Raw genomic sequence first — 21010 nt, forward strand, 5'->3', positions numbered from 1 at the left:
AATTTCTTCAGATATCCTGTCTTGGATTGTACCCAGGTTGCCATTGCAGTCATTCATTGGAACTAAACTTTCCAGACAGTGATCTTAATTTTACAAAGAATTATTTGTTTTCTCACATAAATATGGTTTAATTCTGTGTAATTTCTATGACTTTTAGACTTTTTTTTTTTCTATATTCTGGAGATAACATGTCCTCAAAGGTACACGCTTTTCCTCTTTGTAAGAATCAATGACGAAAAACCTCATTTTGTATCCCTGGAAAGATTTTTATCCTCACCGCTGCCTGAATGCTGCAGGATTCATTCCAATGGGTGATGCTGCTGTGTAGATTTTATGGCCTGTTAATACAGTCAAGGTGACAGACAATACACAGAGACCCTGCTGGGAGTGTAAGACCCCCTAAATATGTATTTACAATCGCGTGGCTCGTATTTTTCAAGCTTCCTGGAATTAACCGAGAGGAGTAGCCGCTGTGCAGAGCAGATATTTTTAAAAAGCAGCACCACCCTCTGCTGGCCTGGCTGCCTTCCCGGGAGAGCTGCCGGCAGCTTCTGCTGTGTTCCACATCCCCTCCCCTTTGTTTTACTGAGGTAAACAGAGAAATATTTAACTTACCTCCTCCCATTAAAAAAAAAATAAAATATATATATATATATATATATATATATATATGTGCTTTCTGTGAGTGCCTGCTTAGAGGTGCTGTGCCAAGACTAAAAAAAACCTCTTTTATCAAGCTAATTGGGTATTTTTAGTTTGCAAATTATTTTTTCTTTGTTTTTCTTTTTTTTTCTCCCTCCCCCCCACCCCCCCAAGTACATCCATTCTGCGGTTTAGTTCTAAAGGTGTTTACAAAATTTGTAAATAAAACAAATATTTCTTCAGACTGAGAGGGCAGACGGGAATAACCTTGTTAATCAGTGAGAACAATATTCCAGAAACTTTGAAAACTAAAAAATTGTGCAAATCATGGAGGAATAAAATAAAATACAGCTTGTTATGTGCTGAGACCCACATCCTTAATACCTTAAGAAATTACTGAGTTTCCTTTAAGTATGGGAAATTGTATTTTGTTTTCAAACAAACTTGAGTGTTTGTTTTCACAGCACGGTTTACTTTTGACCTGAAAGCCTAATTATCCTGACTGGTTCAAAGTGAGGATTTCCAGTGCAGAGCTGCCTTAATTAAGGGCAGGTTTGTCAGCTCCTGTACTAATTTAACAATTGATGACCCATGTTCCTGTGTTTTCCTGTTGCACTGAATGGTTCTTGGAAGGTTTGATATTGTAAAGAATATTAAGCTTGTTTTAAATAATACAAAAAAAAAAAAAAAAAAACAACCCAAAAGAACAGTAATCCCAACCTGCAGCTGTACTGCAGAATGGAATATATGATGAGCTATGTAGGAAACTTTTCTATTCTTTTAGCATAAATGTACATATATAATTAAACTAATGAAGTTTTATCAAAATAAATCTTCCTGTGTGTTCTGTGTAGAATAAAAATAATTTTTTGTTTGTTTTTTTAAGCTTGCTTAGGTTAGTTCCAGACTAATTCAGGTAAAAGCTAAAGATAGAAGGAAAACTAAGCAGGGGAGCAGAAAATCATCAGGTTGAGTCTTCACAGTAGGAAGACAAGCAAAGAAACTGATAACCTGTTTCAGTTTTCTTGGAATTTCTCCATATGAACAAGGATTACATTTTCTGTCACACACTCCGCTCTACATCTACATTTAAAACCAAATAAATTATCCCAACATTCTTTTTTTATGCTTCCACTGAAAGGAAATATTAAAACCAGTACCTGCCCTCTCTTCTCCTGTGGGAAGTTTGGAGGGGAGCTTGTTTCCATCTTTGCACGGTGCTTAAAAATGCAAGACATCTTTATAGGGCTCTAATACGATCATCTACAGTGGCAGATGAGGAAAAGCTGACCAGAAGAGTCAGTGCCTTCAATGAAAAGATTTGAAGGGATTTATCACCATAAATTCTCTGTTTACTTATAAGTTTATTGTACATTCTCTCACATCCTTGCTGTGGACTTCAGCACTTGGTCTCTTTTAGGATAGGATAATAAGAAAAATGTTACTTCCCCCCCCCCCCCCCCCCCCTTTTTTTTTTTTTCTGTTAACTAAACAGCCACCCACATATTTTAAGTCTGGGCTACCTCAGAAGAGGTATTTTTGAGGACTATTTAAAAAACAACCTTTTCTCTAGTAACTGTTTTTTTTTTTTTTCAGATGGGGCACTGCTCAGTGTTAGGCAGCACTGGTAGCACAGCACAGACATTCTGAATGATGTATGTGTGCTGTGTGTATTTATAGAGAGCCACAGCTCATGCTGGCACTGCAGGCTCTAGTAATGGAAGTGTAAACAATTACTCTGTTTTTTTATTTTAATAAACTTTTTGCCTTTTCTGTCAAAAAGCTAATACCAAGTTTTCAGATCATGGCAAAGAGATAGGTATTTTAAGACCAATATTTCTTACTGCTTTCAACACTGTGTAAGTTTACAGAATAATAAACTAATAACATAATTATGATTTCTGGTGTGCTGAAGCCTGTTGAGAAGTTCACAACTGTTCTCCATCAAGTAGCTCTTGGTGCATACTGAAGATTACCTAAAGCTGACATAATACATTCAAATTCAGAACCTGAAAATTAGGAAGTGACCATGTGACAGCAGTCACGTTGTTCTAGCTCAGCCCTTGTGGCATCCTCCTGTTGCTGCAGCCTCAGACTAGGCCATTGCACTCGGTTGGTTCTGCAGGAAATCTGTGTCCCTCAGTGCTGGCATAGGTGTCTCGTGTCAGTGTTTCAGAGTGGGGTGAATCAGAGCACAGGGCTGTGTTCAGTAGTGCCACAGCTCGGTCTCTTGGCTGTGTGATCTCTTCCCTCCGTCGCACATTAAGGCTGCCGAGGAGAGCTTAATTTTCATTTGTACAACGCAACCCGGTGGCCATGGGGGCAAGCAGGGAGTGAGGCTCATTTAGAGCAAAGGATACTTTGTGACACTTGTCTGCTACGTTCTATGCTCTCGACTCCTCAAGTAGGAAAAGACTGTCACATTGTTTTAGTTTTTCTTGGTTTAGTTTCATCTTTAGAAAACACACACAAACCAACCGTGTTCTTTGCTCACTCTGTAGTGTGTTGCAGAGTTACACAGCGGTTCGTATCTTCATTCCAAGTAAAGATGTTTCTCCTGAGGAGAATTAAAACTGTGTTTGCAAATGAACGAAAAGCAGAATTTGGCTTTTTAAGCTGTATTGACATCCTGCTCGGATTCATGCACAAGATTCAGGTCTTGTTTAAGCAGCAGGATATAAATAAAATCATTCAATATTCATCTTCTAGAACAAGCAGGAGAATATAAAAAAATCCCACTATGTGAGGTTGTTTCCCATATGCCCAGAGAAAGGAAGAAAGTTGCATACAAATGTTCAGCCTGTACAAGTTTCTTGGTGCAGGACTGGCTCCCTCCTTAGGGGTGGAATTCAGTGAAATAGGACTCCTCTCAAAAACAAAGAGTGAGCAACAAAGGATAAGTGATCAAGTGATTAGCCAGAGGCTAATAGGAATGCAAGGGCAGAGTGACAGATTGCATATTGGAGGAAATCTGATCTGGAAATTAATTTGAAGGTTTCTGCAGTGGAGACTGCAGAAGAACTGGTTTTGAAATCTTTCTGAAAGACATAAATAAATGAAAATTCTGACTTGCTTGTGTATAAAGTATTTATCATACAAGAGAGAAGGCTAATGGGTAAATAAGGTTGAATTGCAGTTTAGAGGAATTTTCCTTTCCCTCCTTGTCCACTTTAGTTTTTTTAAAATTAGAATGAAATATGCAGCTGCCTGTAACTTAGCTTGAAAAATTGGGTTAATTTACTTACAAATTCTAGTGACTTAGAAATATGCATGCTATAATTCTCTCTGGTTGAACCTACATTCTGTTGTAGGAGAGTAAATGAGGACAGCAGTTAAATACTTCAGCACACAAAATCAACAGCTACATATCACTAAATATACATAAATATTGGAAAAAACCCAGAGCTTTTAATTATGAAGAAGTGAATATTACTATTTAGGGACTTAGCAAATGGTTTTAATTTAACCTAGTGGTAGGTAGATGTCACTTTGTATTAATAGAATTCTCTTTCTTTATAGGGACCACCTTACCTTTTCAAAATTTAACAGTAACTGCTGTAGTTCAGCAGTGTCTGAGTCCACACATCTTTTATTTTAAGTTTCAAAAAATCCCTTCAATAAAAAAACCCACACAAACATATTCAAATATCAGCTTATGAAAGTTTGCTGGTTTGCCTTTTCAAAATGTATGTTTTCATTTTAAAACATGAATAAGTGGTAAAATTCTAAAGAATTACTAAATACAGAACAGTAAAATTTGAGTACAACAGATGAGTTTTTGTCAGGGATTGAATGTAACTAAGCTTTTACTGACACATTCCTAAAACTACTTGCTGCTGCAGGATGGAAATTACTTTTCACGTAGCCTTTGGTGCTCATTGAAGCTCTTTGTAAAACTTGATTTTTTGAGTAATTCTCTGCTGGTTACATAAAAAAAAGCAACTTGAATAGTATGTGAAGGCATCAGACTAGTATAAATTGGGATTTAAAAACCTTCTCATTCATTCCTTTGATCACAGTATTTAGTGAAGGAGAAAAGTGACGCTGTGAAGGAGCTTTTGGATTGCTTTCTGCTGCATGGAATTAAAAACACTTAATTTCAAGTCAATACTCTTGTAAGAGTAGCTGAAAATTTCTACTTCACGGTTCCTGTACAGTTCTGCACTTGATTTTATTGTTGGGGATCTTGTTGGTGTTGGATTTATCATGAGAAGATGGGATCTGTCACTGATAATCCTCTTAGCTCTGATGACCAATCCTTGCAGTATGTAAAAAACCCTTTCAAGTCCTATACTTATGTTTGAATTTCTGTCTTATATTTATTTAGTGCAACAGCAGTTGAGCAACTATGAAAACTGAATCTTTAAAAAACCCTGTTGTACTGAGAGAAACAAATGTTATCTGCTCTCATCATGAATATTGTCTCATAAAGAGGAAGGAGGAGTGCTGCAGCCTTACAGTCTGTCTCTAGCCTGTAGGTCTACATTCCCAGGTAGAAGGGCAGGCCTATATTTTATATTATTTTGCCTTTTAGTCTTCTGGATTATGTTTTCCTTGTTTCAAGACTCACATTGTACGAGTCTCTTTGGAGGCATTAGCTGACATCAGTGCAATACTTGCAGCTATTTTTAAAGGAAGTATACGAGAAAATAAATTCTGGTTCTGGTGCCGCGGTGTCTCACACGGAGCTGAGATGTTCCAGGCGTAACCCTGCCGGTCCAGCCGTGCTGGCTGAGATGCTGCTGCTCCTTTGCTAAATCTGTCCTGCTTCTGTTTGCAGCCATGTCATCTTATCTGTTAATTGTGAAGTCTGAACTTCCTGGGGCTGTTGCGGGGTTTTTGAGTGGAGCCGAGAGCGGGTAAGGAAAAATGCTTCGTGCATTCTGTGTTTGTCTTAAAGAAAAAAGGGGCTTAGCGCTGCTGGAAGAGGTGGGTACTGACACTTCTCTGATCTCTCATGTGAAAATAGTAATTTACGTGAGTTGTTGGAATATGAAATGTATTTGGCAAGTGCAGTTCTTTTGCAGCACACACACACAGAGCGTGATTCTTTCCTCATGGCGATTTCCTATCCTACAACCTTAAAAGTCAGTGGCAAAACTCCATCTACAGGGATCTCCTTTCTGTAATATTTTAAAAGGGGAAGTGGAAGCAGGAAGGTACTGGGAGGGAGAGGAGAAGAAACATTTCCACTGCTGTCATGTTATCACTTCTTCACATAATTCAAAGTCACAGTACAAAAAATGGCAGGCATTTATATTGAGATATTTTGTTGTCTTGCAATTGGACTTGTCTTGGGAAGAATGCCAGGTTTCCAGACTTGGTTTATAATTCCTAAACTTGGCTCCCAGTAAAGAAGTTATTTCTCGCAGTTGAGCTGTAAAGTTGTTTGTAAGGAGTGTGTCCCTCACATTTCCACCAGAACTGTCCCAAGAAATCTAAGGCAAACGCTGCAGCTTCGGCCCTGAAATACCTTTTTTGAGTTGTTCCAGTGCTGCTGTAATTCGTAACAGTGTATCTTGGAGTGCATTACAGCTGTTTTTCACACTGCTATTTTCAGATGTTTTGAGCTCAAAACTTGCTCTGGATTGAAATGTGATGAAATTGTCCCAAAGCTGTGTGATACCTTTATGATTCCTGGATGTTGTGGGTGAATTTTAAGTGGGATATCAGTTTGTTAAAAGGTACTTTAGTTGATTTTCTATTTTATCACTTGCAACTTCTGGATTTTATAATCAGTTTGAAAAAATAATTGTGGCTATAATCTTGCTTTCTATCTTTCTGCCCTCCAGGCTCTCACAGTTTTAGTAAGTTTTTTTGTCAGTTTTCTCTTTTTTGTAAACTGTTACATTTTATGTTATTTTTAGTCTGATGATGTATCTCTTCCAGCTGTGGTAGTCATCAGCTTTTTATTTGGGTTCTGTAACCTTCTCCTTCAAGCTCATACTTCAGCCTCACTCTCCATCCACAGTGCTGTTGAGCTGCTGCTGTATCTGCTGTGTGTATCCCAATCTGTCCAGCCCCACATTGAGCATCTAACATCTCTTACTACTGGCTTTAATTTTATGTCGGCTCTGTTTGTGCAAAGTGACTTTTCTTTCAGCAAAGATAGACTTTGAAATAAACAGCTTAAGAAAGCTCCTTCTAGGTAGAACCTGGAGGTATCCTGTGCTGCTCAAAGGGTTGTTCTGTCTGAAAAAGGCACTGTGAAAACTTCTTCATCAAAGTTTCTGTGGGATAATGCTCCCAACAGCTTTGTCTGTCCAGGTCCTACCTCACATCTCCTGGATGTGAGCACTCAGACTAGTTACAGTGTTGAACTGTTTATTACAAATCACCTGAGCTGCTGTAATTCTCAGTGATCTGCCAGCACCCATGCTTCTTGCTTAGCTGAAATTACAGTTGGAGATGGGAATGAAGTTCAGCTTAGCATTTAGAAAGAGCTGAGATTGTCCATAGGAATCCTAACCACAGCTCCAGTGCTTAGGTGATTGGCAGCCTGGCCTTATCCAGTTTCTGCCTCTGTGAATTGGAGTTCTTGCATCAATCAATGTCGATTTAACCCAATTTCCTTCCTGTAGTATTTGTCCAAGCAAATTGTTCAAGTGCAGTGGTCAAGAAGTATTCCAGGAACAGGCACATGTGCATGCCCACATCTATATTTCATTTCTTTTGCCGTGGTAGATCATAAGCTTTTGTTTCTGTGTATTTTTTTGCAGATGTTGTGTATATTTTTACTAGCAGACATTTGAAATTGCAGGAAATTGTTCAACAAAAATAGGTAGTTAAACACCTAAGAAGCAACTTATTTATGCAAAGGGCATAAATATTGAATAAACTGATTCAACTTCTTTACCTGGACCACTTGTTTCCAGATGGGATTGCACAACTGTTCTGTTTCTGTTAAATCATTAAAGCATCTGATATGCTTTCATTTGGTGCAGAATTTATCTTAACTGTAGTTAAGATGTATCAAAAGTGTCAGTTAAACTATCTGTGAAAGTATTTTATATGCATAAACCCTCCCAAGTTGTACATTTGGGAAAGCCATTTAAAGAATGTTCTGTGCATTAAATTGTTTTTGTCGTTAGAGGTTAGCAGGTGTGTGTGTGTGGTTGAAAGGCTCAGAGGCAATCTAACACATCCTCATGACTTTTTAAGAAACAAAACCATACAATATGAACACTTACTAATACTGAGTGGAGATGTTTCTGTCTGCATAACAAGAATTCCACATAGTTTTGATGACATGAACATAGTTTCAAATGAGGATTGTGTTAAAAAGTTGTAATTTGTGAGCCCTCTGTTAGCATCTAATGACCCTGTCAGAGGATGTGATTGATGCAATTAAGTTGTCTTGCTTGTGTGTTGTATAATTGATATGAACTGAGAGTAAGATCCTAATTTACAACATATGAATATCTTGTTCTGTTGAATTCAGGAATGAAATTAAAGCGATTTATAAATGTCTGCTTTTAGTTAAAATATGGGGGAGGGAGGAGAAACATCTGCATGCCAAAGCTTTTTCAGCAGAGTCAAGGATTTATATTCTGAAATTCACATTTTGAATGCTTTTATCATATAGAATTAAATTTACGATCAGATTGATTTTAAAGGCACTATCAAAACATTTATTCTGCCTTCAGAAAATAAGTGTATTTTTACAACACTACTTTGAGGGGAAAATGGACACATTTTCCAATAGCCAGTCCACTATGCAGTTGTTTTGAGATCTTTTTAAGTATAAGAATTGGTATTCCAGAATGTAGCAGTGTACAAAATTACTTTTTCTCCTTCATTTCCTCACTGCTGTTTTCCTCTCTGTTCCCCGTCTCACCCACAAACATTTCTTCATTTACCATAAAATAACCAAAATAATTTTCTGTCTGTTCTGCTGAACTTGTGAACCTCGGTGGCAGCTGTGGGTTTGCTGCATGTTTAGAATCAGGAGATTTGAACAGAGGTCTCACATCTACAGATAGTACATGATCCTTATGTTTTCTGCCATGGTGATGTTCCCCCTAATCTGTGCATCCACCAGACTGGAAAGAAAGAAAAAGTTTAAAAATATATGAATGCTAAGTAATAACCACGTGAAGAGTAAATGCTACAGCAAGAAGCTGATCTTGGCAGAGTAGCTTCTTCACTGTAGCAGTAGCAGACATAGATAATAATATACTTTTTGAAGAATTATGTATTTTGACTTGTTCTTAATATAGACATTGTCACCTAATGGTTGCTTTGGGTTTGATACAGTCAAGATGCCCTCAACCTTGAAATGTCTCTGTTCACTTCCATTACATCTTCTTTTCAAACAAGTGACACAAATGGCTGTCCATGATGTATAGCAGTAGTTAATATCCCTATATGATAATTCTTCTTTACCACAGGTGTTATGGCACTTCCCTCATGATAACTTGAGGTGCTGCCTGTTTATTAGGTGCTAACCATATCCTGGACTAAATAAACTGGAAGGTCAAAAGTCAAGGTGTTTATAGGTGGTAATGTTGGAGGCTGATGTGCAAGATGTTTATCAGTACAGGATATGGTTATTGCCAAGTCAGGGCAGCCACCCTCAAGATGTTTCTGTTACTTAACAACTTATCCATCTGTGCTTTCCTCACTTCAGACATGGGGTTTTGATGCTTCAAATAGATTTTAAATGTGTGAGGACTTCATGTGCCTCTACAATGCTTTTTTAATATGTGGCTTTATGTATAAACATTCTACCAGATTTCATCAGCATAATCTTTATCCCTTCTGTCCTTTACATCTTTCATGAATGTATGCAAGGAAGGGATGCTCAGCAATGAGAGGGAATTGATGTTGCTGTTTCTTCAGGTGTGTAAATATGCAGCTCATTGTAATCCAGTTTTAGATACACACTGTGCTGTGTAACTACTTCTGCTGGAAGTCTGTGAAATAGCCTTGCCTCTGACCACTGCTGTGAATCAAGGCAAGGATTTGCATTTTTTGCTGATGAGAAATATTAATTGGCACACATCAGCCCCCTGATCCATGCAGACACTTGCCTGTGGAACATGGCTTACAATGTTGGTTTCTTATGGAATCCGTCATTATCTGGGAGCTCTGTTTTATATCAGTGTAGAAAGTAGGAGTACAAATTCGTGCAAATAGCATGTGAGACAGGAAATTATTTTTTTCTTGTCCTAGTGGTTGCTTTGGCTAAGATCACAGTTCTAAATTAAACATATTTTTAGGACTCCTGGGCTTTGTATCAATCCTAAATCAATTTTCCAACAGGTCTTGGTACCTCGATGGGAGACTGCTGCTGCTGCTTACTTCAGTCTGCATTGTTTTTCCTCTCGCCCTTCTTCCTAAAATTGGTGAGTAATTAAAGGAGAGAAGCGAATATTATTCTACTTTAGTAGCAATTACAGTTGAAGACTTTAAAACCTTAATGGGTTATTTATTTATTTAAACTGGCGGGGGGCTGCTGGTGCTGGTGATTACTTAAGTTGTTGCAGTGTGTTCTGCCTTCCAGCCCTGCCTAGTTAACCTATTACTTGGGTTGCAGTAGTATTTTGTCTGCAATACTAAAATAAAATCTTTACAGCAGAACATTAAAGAGCTGCATTTACTTACAGCATGCCATTAGTGGTAAGCCAGTTCTAATTCTGCCCTACAAAACTACATAAATGATCTGTGACAGGCAGTTAGAATGTTGTTATTTTGAGTCCTAAGCCCCAGATACCAAGCACTGTAATAGAAAACATGCCTAAAATGTAAAGCTTTAGCTGTACATTAGGATCACTTTCCTTATAAATTCTCTTTTATTTTTACTGTTATTTTACAGGCTTTCTTGGCTACACAAGTAGTTTATCATTTTTCTTTACGGTGTACTTTACTCTTGTGGTAAGTTAAAAATCTCTGCGCAGCTTATATATTTTTTTTCCTTATTGTTTGAATGTTTTCATAAGCCTGTTTTGAAATTAATTGTCTTCCCCTCCCCCTTAATTTTTTATGTGAAATTTAGAATTTTCTTCAAGTTCAGAATGTGCTTGCTTGGACAGATTATATTTGTTTTGCTGAGGCTGGGAAATGTGTATGAACTTCCAAACATATGAAAATATTTAAAATAATCATATTTTGGGCTGGTAGATATAACAATTTTTTTTTTCTGATGTTGCGGCAAAGGGAGCTGGCAAATATGTTTGTGTTTCCCTACTAGCAGAAAAATGAAATTCTGTTTTCTTAACTTCTAACTATTACTTACTGCAACTAGTGCAGCAGAAAATTTAATATACTCCAAAATAAATTAAATTTACATGTCTAATGGAGTGACAAGAGTTCAGAAAAAGACAAAGAGAACTAGAACTTCATTAAGGCAGTTTACAAGATTCATTAATATGTCAATGACCTTATTCTCCTTTCCAGCTGAAAGGAAAAGTTCTTTTCTCTGAGCCATATGGGGGTTTTTGACCCTGATGTTCACCCTCTCAAGGCCCCTGTGAGGTAGATGTTTCCAAATATCAAAAGTGAGACCTGCTAGGCAGATCTAAGAGAGAAAATGTGCCTTTAAGTTACACTTTCTTTTCTTTTCACAGGGAAAAAGTGTGTTAATGCACATGTGTAATATATGGTACAACTGAGCAACTCTCACTCTGTCATCTATTTGAATCTTATTTGGGAGCCTGGCAAAAATGTTCCCCCTCTGCCCTGTCATTCTGGCTTGCATTGACTTGCATTTAATACCTGTTTTACAAAGGGATAAACAGAGTTGAAGGCAAGTTGAACAAACATGCCATCCAGGAGACCAAGGCAATCCATTAGGAACTAAACCATGTGATAAAACCAAACTTCAAAGCTGTCAAAACATCTCCCTAGAGTATCCCTGGAGAGCTGCAGTGTTTGTAGGACCTTGGGAAGTATTCTTCTTAAGCTGAACATTGAGAGGCAGCCTCAGCCTCTCCAGAGTTAATGGAAATTCATTTGTAATATTTATAAATTACCTTAACTTTTGACCTCTCTCCTAAAATTTATCTTAAAAAAAAAAAAAATAGAAAAAAAAAAGGTAAGAAAAGGCGCTAACTATAATGCTGACACAGGCCTTTGGCTGAAGCAAGTTGCAAGGGTTTTAAAACCAGTTCAGCTCCTGGATTTCAAAGGGAATGTGTATGGATCTCTGAGGAAAGCTGTTGTAATGGATGGATGCATTTGAAAACAGCTTCAGTCCCTGAAAAAGCAAATGTGTAAGCGAGAGTTGTGTGCAGCCATGCCAAGCTGGGATGAGTTAAACTAGGTTTTAGTTTGTGATTCTCTACCAAAAAAGTGGGTAGAAAGTGCTAATGAAGGAGTACAGAGTGCTGGATTTTTTATGAAATGGTTGAGTTTGCGTGCTTAATCTTTCTTGTTAAACGGCAAAGCAGCAGCCACAGTAAATCTAACCAAGGTCAAAATTTTTAAAAGCCGTTACAGATATTTCCAGAAAACCAATACTCTTGACAGAATATTCCCTCTGACTTGTTCAGGCCCTGAAAGTCAAAGGCATTAAATGTGGTTTAGTTTTCATATCTAATTGCTTTGAAGTGGGTGATATGTGCTGTTGAAACGGTGTTTTAGTTTGCACACTGTTAATTTCTGTGTGGCAGATATGTTTTAATTTGTTCCAGAAGAGAACCGTGTTAGTCATATGGAAGTGATATAATTATATTTTGCATATACAGTAATTCTGTGCCTTTTCAAGTGCACGCCATCTGTTCAGCTTTTTGCCAGCAAGCCACAATTTTACTGCAGCCTGCAGCAAAGAGACGTCTTGGTCAGTCTGGTCAGGGAGTGCACGGAGCAAAGGGCTGGAGACTTCTTTGTTCTGGGTCTCAAATGTCTTCTCTGTGCCTCAGTATCTCTTCCTTTAAAGCCAAAAAAATGGTTCTAGGCTCAAAAGCATTGCAAGCACTGAGATGAGCTGATCTAGGAGAAAAACAAGTATGTGTAACTATTAATTCAAAGCCAGATTCTGTGAGGTCCTGAGCACTTTTGTTGCTCAGTTATTGAATACTTCACTGACTTGGATACTCAGGGAAAAGAAATTGTGATTGTTAAACCTTTTTGTTATTGCCTTCCCTCTTGCTGTATTGAATATTGGTGAAGCGTGAAGACAGACAAATATTTTTATTGTGTGTCCGGAGACAGCATTATTGGTAGCTTGTTCAGCAAAGGTGATAATGATTGCTGATGGTGTTTGTCTAAATCTCTTGTTTATGTTCCCAGAACAAAACATGTTGCAGATTGGGAACCTTCCATAAGCAATGAATGATGTTATGCACAGACGGCCCCTTTGCTGAGAGCTGTCAGTACTGCTGGAATAAAGGCATTCCTCTTTTCCCTCTGCAGGATACAGAAAATTACTGAGAGCATTAGAACACTTGGAGCCTCTAACTTCATTCTTTAGCAATGTTTTTGGTGTGGGCTTGAAATACCCTTTTTCCACTAGAATCTCTCTGGATTTTTAAGTTTTGTTTTTTGTTTTTTTTTTTTTTTTTCACTTAAAACCAAACATTTGTTATACTCAAAAGAATGTTTATATGAAATAGGCTTAAAAGTTCTCGAGGAGGGTTGTGGTGCCTGCATGATTGCTCAGCTAACTGAGCTGTGCTGCCAGCTTAAAAATCCTTTCCTGTTGGGGAACCTCATTAGACTACAATTGGAAACCCAAACACATATGAATAATTAAGCAGGTGGACAAATATAAATACAGATTTTCCAAATGCACCTAGTACATTTTATTTTGTCTTTTTTTTATTTCCACTTCAGTCTGATTTTAGTGTGTATTACATTTATTTTAGAAAAATGTTCTCCAGCCTTTTAGGTTTGGCTTGCCTTGTTCTCCCTCTGCAATGTTTATATATATATTTTCGCTCTTTAGCTTGCAGGAAATCGTCCCCTCACCACTGCCAGGCACGTTTTACTTTCCCCAAACATTGCCCTTCAGCTGCGTGCCCCTGTCCAGTGCCTATTCCAGCTTTAGACTGGAGTGGGGGATTTCCCACAGAGCTGACTCCTTTGGAGCCTTCAAAGCCTTCCCCTGTCTGGGTGCCTTTGAATGCAACCCAGGCCCAAATTATATTTTAGTGTTTGGTGTTTGCAGGCTCCCACCTAGTTCCATACCTTGAGTGAGTTGTTCTCGTGCGGTTTAAAACGCGTTACTGCCACGATGCACTCCGCCTGCTGCGTACCCACAGCTTTCTTTCCCCACATTTTGGCCAGAGGTAACATTTGTTTGCCTCTCCTGGCACTGGTGACAAGAGGGAGCATCTAATCCTCTGGGAAACACCACTTGGCAGCGTGCAAAGCACAGCTCTCTGAGCCAGGAGAACAGCTCCCTTGCATGTTATTCTTCTCGTGAATCTGAGTCTTTAATTAAGTTTTTAATTATTTGCTTTAGGCTTCAAAAGAATTATAACCTCTAAAGCCAGGCAACTACAATAGGAAATTAATTAGGGTGAGGAGAGCAATGCAACTATCATTTTAAACCGGGCTCCTGAAAAAGGAGGTAACATTTCTTATTTTAATTTCCCTTTGATTTTCAGCCCTGTTACTTGGCAGTCCCTAAACCAGCGGGGTGCAGCTGAAGGCCCAATGACATTCTGGGACAATAATTGCATTTATTGTTTTTCCTTTGCTTTCTAGTCCAAACCATATGTTTCTGCCTTTTAAGATTAGCCCTAGGCTCTGCTCTATCTCTGCTGAGGGTTTGCGCGCTCCGGGCGCGAGCCTGGGATCGCCAACGCGGCAGCAATTCCGGCCCGGAGGCGCTCGGTGTGGAGCCCAGGGAGAGCGCCTGGGGAGCACTGGTTGGATTTCAGCTGGTGTCAGAGCCCGCTGCAGCGCCCCAGCTCCAGATCCATGAGGCTGCCAGCTGCGCAGGGCCAGCAGCTGGGTGGAATGGCACCGAGGGGCTTTTCTGTCCAGTCTCCTTTCTGGTGGCCTGGCTGTGATTTACTGGGGCTGTAGCTCCCTGCTGTGTGTTCCAACAGGCCGATACTTCAGCTGCGCGGATCAAAATTGAAAACTGGTTTTTAGGATCTTATTCATACGTGAAATGCACTGTCTCTGCAGGTTATGATTAAAAAATGGTCGATCCCTTGTCCTCTACCTCTGAGTAGTGCCATAGAGACTTTACAGGTAAAGTGCATGCTGGTTTGAAGTTCTAATTTTACTAGTAGACTGTATTGCTTTTTTTACATTAACACTTTCAGAATGGCTTGCAATTTAAATTCCTTATTTTATTAATCATCACAGAATCTGAAAAGTTTCATGTCTGTGGTTTGGGCTTATTCTTTCATTTTGCCTTTTTTTTTTTTTTTTTTTTTTTTGCATTTACGTTTTACAGGTTTCAAATTCTACTGGGGATTGTAAAGCAAAGCTCTTTCATCTTTCAAAAGAGGTAATCTCTATTAACAATACACAAACTTAAAGGGGGGTAGTGGTTTTTAAAAAATGGGGGTTTAAACCTTACCCAGGGTAAGCTGTCCTTGTGTAAAACTCGTTATGGGCTGCTGAAATATTTTCTGTACCAGCTGCCAAGTGTTACCCAGTCTCACTCTATTTTTTTTTTATGAATGCTGACTGTCCAAGTTAGCATTTATGAAAATATATTGGAAGTATGACTGAAGGAGAAAGTATAACAGATGAAGCAGTGGTCAACCTCATCGTGCAGTCAGATCAAACCAACTTAACATGGCCTCAGCTGGAAGTCGGTGCTACTTGGCGGTGTGCTCTTAGTTCCTGGCAGGGTAGAGCAGGTTTCCTGACACTGCCTGGACCTAACTTTAGTTTTTCCTTACCTGAAGCTGATTCCTCAGGCCTGATGCCATCTTGTGCATCTCATTGGGTGCCAGCTCTGGTATTTGTTAATTAACGTGGCATTTAAGTCATGTAACCACCCATTAAGGCCATTGTAGAGCCCTTGTCTCTGTGGGATGAAGAGGAAGGGAAAAAGGTAAATCTGGAATAGCCCTGTAGTGGGATTTAGGAGGGGTGTTGCTGCATTTCTCTGAAAAAACAGAAGTCCACCCTACCCTCCCAAAAAAAAGGGAAGGAAAAAAAGAAAAAAGGCTTGGGAAATCAAACATCAGACAAATGTTGCCTGTAGATCAAAGAAGAAATGGTGCTTTGACCAGAAATATTTACTGTTTCTGAGATTCTGGCCTTTGTGCTTTGAACAATCTTGGGACTCATCTCTACTTCTTTCTTAAAATTAGCTTTATCAATAGAAAGTGACATATCTTTACCAGTATGGGCCTGATTATTTCAGCACAAAAGTGTTTGTTATAGTTCAGCTTATTCTACTTGGCAATTGCAGGAAGCTGTACTAGATGATTCATCTCTTTTATTACAAATATTTGGAATAATACACTGCTAATTGTGTGGTTGCATCTTTAATTACATAACTGTCTTAAAACTCTAGATGCCAAAGTATGTTATATTTCCTGTTAATATTTTCTTTTATATTTTATGTTTTATCCAAATTTCTCTGAAGGAGTAATAAAATAGTGAGTTCAGGGTGAAGGAGTCAGTAATTTGACAGGTAGCCATGGATATTAAAATTTGGAAAACTTCTTAGAGAATTTCACAAATGGTGCACTGGCTCTGGGACACATCCTGCTCTTTCTACATAATACTTGGCTTCAGTATAGTCAAAAAATAATCTTCCAGTTTTTGGCTTAGAGGCAGCAGGATGATGATGAAACTGAGCTATGTCCACTTGAACTTACATGACTTGAAAAGGTTGAATTTTTGTTGACTGATTTGGAGACACCATTTCTGTCTTGTGGAGATTTATCTCAAAGCATTCATCTGGGAATATTTCCACTGACTTCCAACACTTGACCTGAATTCTGAGTTCATACAGATATTTTTCCAACCTGCAGTTGCAGCAAACAACTTACAAGATGTTTTCTTTCTATTTCAGAGTGCTTATGCAATACCAACTATGGCCTTCTCTTTTCTGTGCCATACCTCAGTCTTGCCAATCTATTGTGAGCTCCAAAGGTAATGTATGAATCCATGCCATATTAAAATATATATAAAATATAACCTTTTATGTAATACTTTCCCTAAATAAATCCCAAGTAATTTTTATTTTTAAGTCAGTGCCATCAAACACTGCAGAATAAGGATCTTTTATGGTTTTGGGAAATGTACAGTTTTGGTTTGTACTGGCTTTTTCTCTTGTAGAGGAGAGAAAAGTAGCAAATATGGTTCCATCATCAATGTCAGGATATTGTCCTGCCCTGGACAATGAGGAGAAAAAAAAAAGGTCATTTCTTGAGGTACTTTGATGGTCAATTTTTATGGCTGTGACTGAATCTGCATTTGGCCATTTCTGATCCAGGGAGGGTTTCTGACATAGATTCTGGTCCTGGCTCTGAATATATATCATCCTGTGTAAATCCCAATTTTCATTTAAAAGAGACACTGGGATGCCTAAATTCCATACAAGATGGGGACAGTGTTAATTGTCTGCCTGAAAAGTGCCCCTTTAATTAGCAGATTAAAAATACTTTTAAACCCCCTAAGTATCAGTAACAGCACAGACCTCAGCAAATACTCAGTGGCCTTAAATTAGGCCAATATTTCTTTATGAAAGGCAAGGTACTGTATAGATTGTGCTGTGTTTAATCATCCTCAATACAGAAAAAACAATACTGATTTCCCTTTCTTTTTCCATTTTAGTCCATCCAAAAGGAGAATGCAGAAAGTAACTGTCACAGGAATTGGTCTGAGTTTCCTAATTTACTTTATATCTGCTCTCTTTGGGTACCTGACATTTTATGGTAAGTGTATTTATTCTTCAACTATTCCTTGGAACAAAGGTTAATGATAAATGATAAATATCTTCTGCCTGGAATGCTGCAGGTGCTAATACACTTGAACCCTCAGATTTTAAAAATTCAAAAGGATGGGCTTTGAGCTGGGTTTTCCAGCACATGCTTCTGGTCTTGCATGCAGGTCCTGAGCCACAAACGTGTCTGTCTGATACATGAACTGAACCAAGAAGTGCACTTTTCTTAGAAATGTTGTTGACATTTGATGAAGTAACTATACCTTTTTATTACCAATCAGAAGAATGATTGCTATCATACTTGCCCTACCAAATCCTACGGGAATTTTCACTTGCTGTAGAGTTTAGGTGACTCTGCTGCAGTACCAGTTCAATTATGCTGCATTCGGACTTCTAAATACTGCTGGGTACAGATTTTTAGTAGAGTTTAAACATAGATGACTTCTTCTGTCTGGCATTCTTGTGCTTCTCAAGTGCACAGAAGGATTTCAGACCCCTTGTCTATACAGTGGCCTTCTTTTGAAGGTCCATCACAGACAGCCCTGGCAGAAGTAGGTGAGTTTCTATTTCATACAGCAATGATAACACAACTAGTTTATTTAATTTCCCCTACTTGCTGATTCTGTTGCAGTTTCATACCAGCGCTGTCACATAACTGCATCACAGTCATCCACAAGGATCCTTCTGATGTCTTCTGAAAACCCTGATTATGAGATGATCACATGCTAATCTTGATTGATTGGAATGAATAAAAATTCTTACAGGAGACTGTAAGGCAGTAAGATGAAAGTTCTGATTAGGATTTCCTCTCCTTTCAAGTGTTTTATAATTCTTGATTGTGGGGATGAGATAGTGTCAGACAAAGCACCAAGAATATTAGCTTTCAGCATCTAATAACTCCAGATTTTTAAGAACTCTTGTACCTTTTACCCTCAAGTGTAAGCATGTCTGAAAATATTCCCTAGATAGCCAGAAACTTTAGAAAAATTACATGGGGAGTCTTGAACGCTGTAATAGCCTATTGGCCACTACTGCTGTTTCCTGAGTGTCTCCATGAGTTTTGCTGGAGAATATAAATTTAAGTGCAGCTCAGAGAGGTTCAGTAGGCAGTGCAGGGTAATCATCTGTCCAGATGAAATCTTAATAAGAAGGGGAAAAAAACCCAAAAAACAAAAAAGGGGAAAATAGAAATATTCCTGGAAGCCATCCCATTTCCTGTTACCTTAACTGCCATGATTTCTTGGGACCAGACCCTGTCTTGACTGTAGCCTTTCAGTCTGTTTTCACTGGGAATGCTTTTGGTTTTCTGCAGGCTTGATTTCTTTTACTAACTCTAAGACTCAGGAGCATGAAATGCTGGAATCAAGAGTGGATATCTGTAAGAGAGTTGTTTTGTTTTGTTGGGTTGTTTTTTTTTTTCCCTTGCAAGCTTCTTCTCCTTTTCACTTTTTGGTTGTCTTGTTTAATTAACTTACTTCTTTAAACAGAGAAAGCCTGCTCCCTGTTCCTAGAACACCAGTCTGAGAAAATGTAAAACATTTTATTTTAAATTGGAAACAAAAGAAATGTTCCCTCTTTGAAATGAGGCATGTTTCATCTCTCTGTGGTTCCGATGGTTTCTTCTGTTTTCTGTGAATTTGAAACTTCACAGGGTGACCAGACTTTGAAAATTTCAGTCCATTCCGAAGTCCAAAAAAGTAGAGTCAAGATTTAATAAAAAAAATAAATTAGGGTAGCAGACCACTCTCAGTGCTGACTTTTGCTGTTAAATTTCCTTTTCCTTTTTTTTTTTAAATGCTGTCTCCTTCATATTTGTGTCTTTTTTTAGGCATCTTTGGCTTCAGCAGAGGCTCTGCCTGGTCTTGCCTCCTGAAATTTTTCATTTCCCTGAAGTTTTTGCATCCTAGTGTATCAGTATTGCCAGAGTGTATCTGCATCCCCCAAGCAGATGGATCCACTTGAATGTCACCTTAATATGCCTTGCTAATTACCTTATCTCTCTGGCAATTAACAAAGCAATTAATTTGTCTCGTTTTCAGACAAAGTGGACTCTGAACTGCTCCAAGGTTACTCCAGGTACCTGCCCCACGATACCATCATCATGACTGTGAGAGCAGCCATTCTGTTTGCTGTGCTCCTGACAGTGCCTCTAATCCATTTCCCAGTGAGTATTCCTGAGAGCTCTGGAGCTGGCAGTGAGCACTGGTCACTAATGTTTTGCAGACTGCAATTCTTGAGTCACATCTAGTCTTGTGTATCTTATTCACTTGTCAAGTGATTGATCAAAGACCACATATTTGCATATGTTCCATGAAAGCTCCAAAATAACAACTAACCACTAAGCTAATTTGTGCTCTGGAGACAGATTTCAGATTAAAACTAGCCCACAGCATTGTTTTTAATTTAGAGAATTCAGAACTTCTAAAGTTTATTTAGTTTGATTTTTTTTTTTCTCTTAAATTGAGTTTTGCTGACTTGGTTTTTCCTTTCTGCATGCACGCACCCACACACAAATACCCTTATACTTGAAACTCAGTTTAATCGTAAATTAAAAACACATATAGACCTATTTCACAAAAAACCCCACCCCTTAGTTTAGCTTATCAATACTGTGGTAGAACAGAAAATTCATTCTTTTAGAACCAAAAACAATTGTGCAGGCAAAACTGTGTATGGAAGCACTGGATAGATTATGTATCAATTAGCAGCATGCTGACATTTGCTACCAGGCATTTTCAAAGAGACAAAGCACTATCCCCCAGACCTTCTTTTGTCCCTTCAATAAAGGGAGGGGCCAGCAATTTCTCAAGACTAATGACCGTGTGATAAATCTTGCTTTAATGCAGTAATAAATTACATTCTGCACTACAGAGAGACAAAGCATTAAACTATTGCTAAGCTTCTGGCATTCTGATTTTTTAAAATCTTCTTTCACATCTGGAATGATGTAATTCTTAAGGTTATGAAACTGAGGTAAGAATGAAAAATAAGTGTGTGTGTATATATATTTACCCACACAATGTTTGTCTTTGTATTGTGTAGGCAAGGAAAGCTGTGTTGATGGTATTTTTCTCTCATCTTCCTGCGTCCTGGATTTGCCATATCCTTGTCACCTTAACACTGAATGCAGCTGTTGTTCTGTTCGCAATGTACGTGCCAGACATTAAAAATGTGTTTGGCGTAGTTGGTAAGTTCTTGTGGTGGTTGGTTTTCTTGGCTTTTATCTTCACTTCAAGAAATTCAGTATATGATTCTGCAATGTGCTTCAGTCTTGTCTAAACAAAATCTTACTTTCTCTTTTTTAAAGGTTCAACCACATCAACATGTTTGCTTTTTGTATATCCTGGATTATTTTATCTTAAACTTAACAGAGAGGACTTTATATCACCACAGAAACTTGGGGTATGTTTTCTGGTTTTTCATCTGCACTAGTAATATTTAAACAGGCTCATTTTAAATGCATTTTAATACACGGTGCAGCACACAATCCGAGGGGCAAAGCTCGTTTTCGTTGCACCTCACAAAAGCTCTGAGCATTTTCTTTCATCCTTCTTGGTAGCT

General features: G+C 38.3%; 1 protein-coding gene across 1 annotated transcript in view; it reads left to right on the forward strand.

Annotated features, from left to right (window-relative positions):
• SLC38A6 (solute carrier family 38 member 6) overlaps positions 1-21010 on the forward strand; it is a 38026-nt gene that overhangs the window by 12210 nt on the left and 4806 nt on the right. The window contains exons 6-15 of the mRNA XM_040068334.1: positions 5423-5501; positions 9907-9989; positions 10460-10518; positions 14722-14787; positions 14996-15049; positions 16577-16656; positions 17341-17441; positions 19489-19613; positions 20492-20636; positions 20757-20851. Coding sequence (XP_039924268.1) covers positions 5423-5501; positions 9907-9989; positions 10460-10518; positions 14722-14787; positions 14996-15049; positions 16577-16656; positions 17341-17441; positions 19489-19613; positions 20492-20636; positions 20757-20851 — 887 coding nt within the window. The remainder of the gene's footprint in view (positions 1-5422; positions 5502-9906; positions 9990-10459; positions 10519-14721; positions 14788-14995; positions 15050-16576; positions 16657-17340; positions 17442-19488; positions 19614-20491; positions 20637-20756; positions 20852-21010) is intronic.

This window comes from Hirundo rustica, chromosome 6, assembly GCF_015227805.2.
Source record: "Hirundo rustica isolate bHirRus1 chromosome 6, bHirRus1.pri.v3, whole genome shotgun sequence".
NCBI lineage: Eukaryota > Metazoa > Chordata > Aves > Passeriformes > Hirundinidae > Hirundo > Hirundo rustica.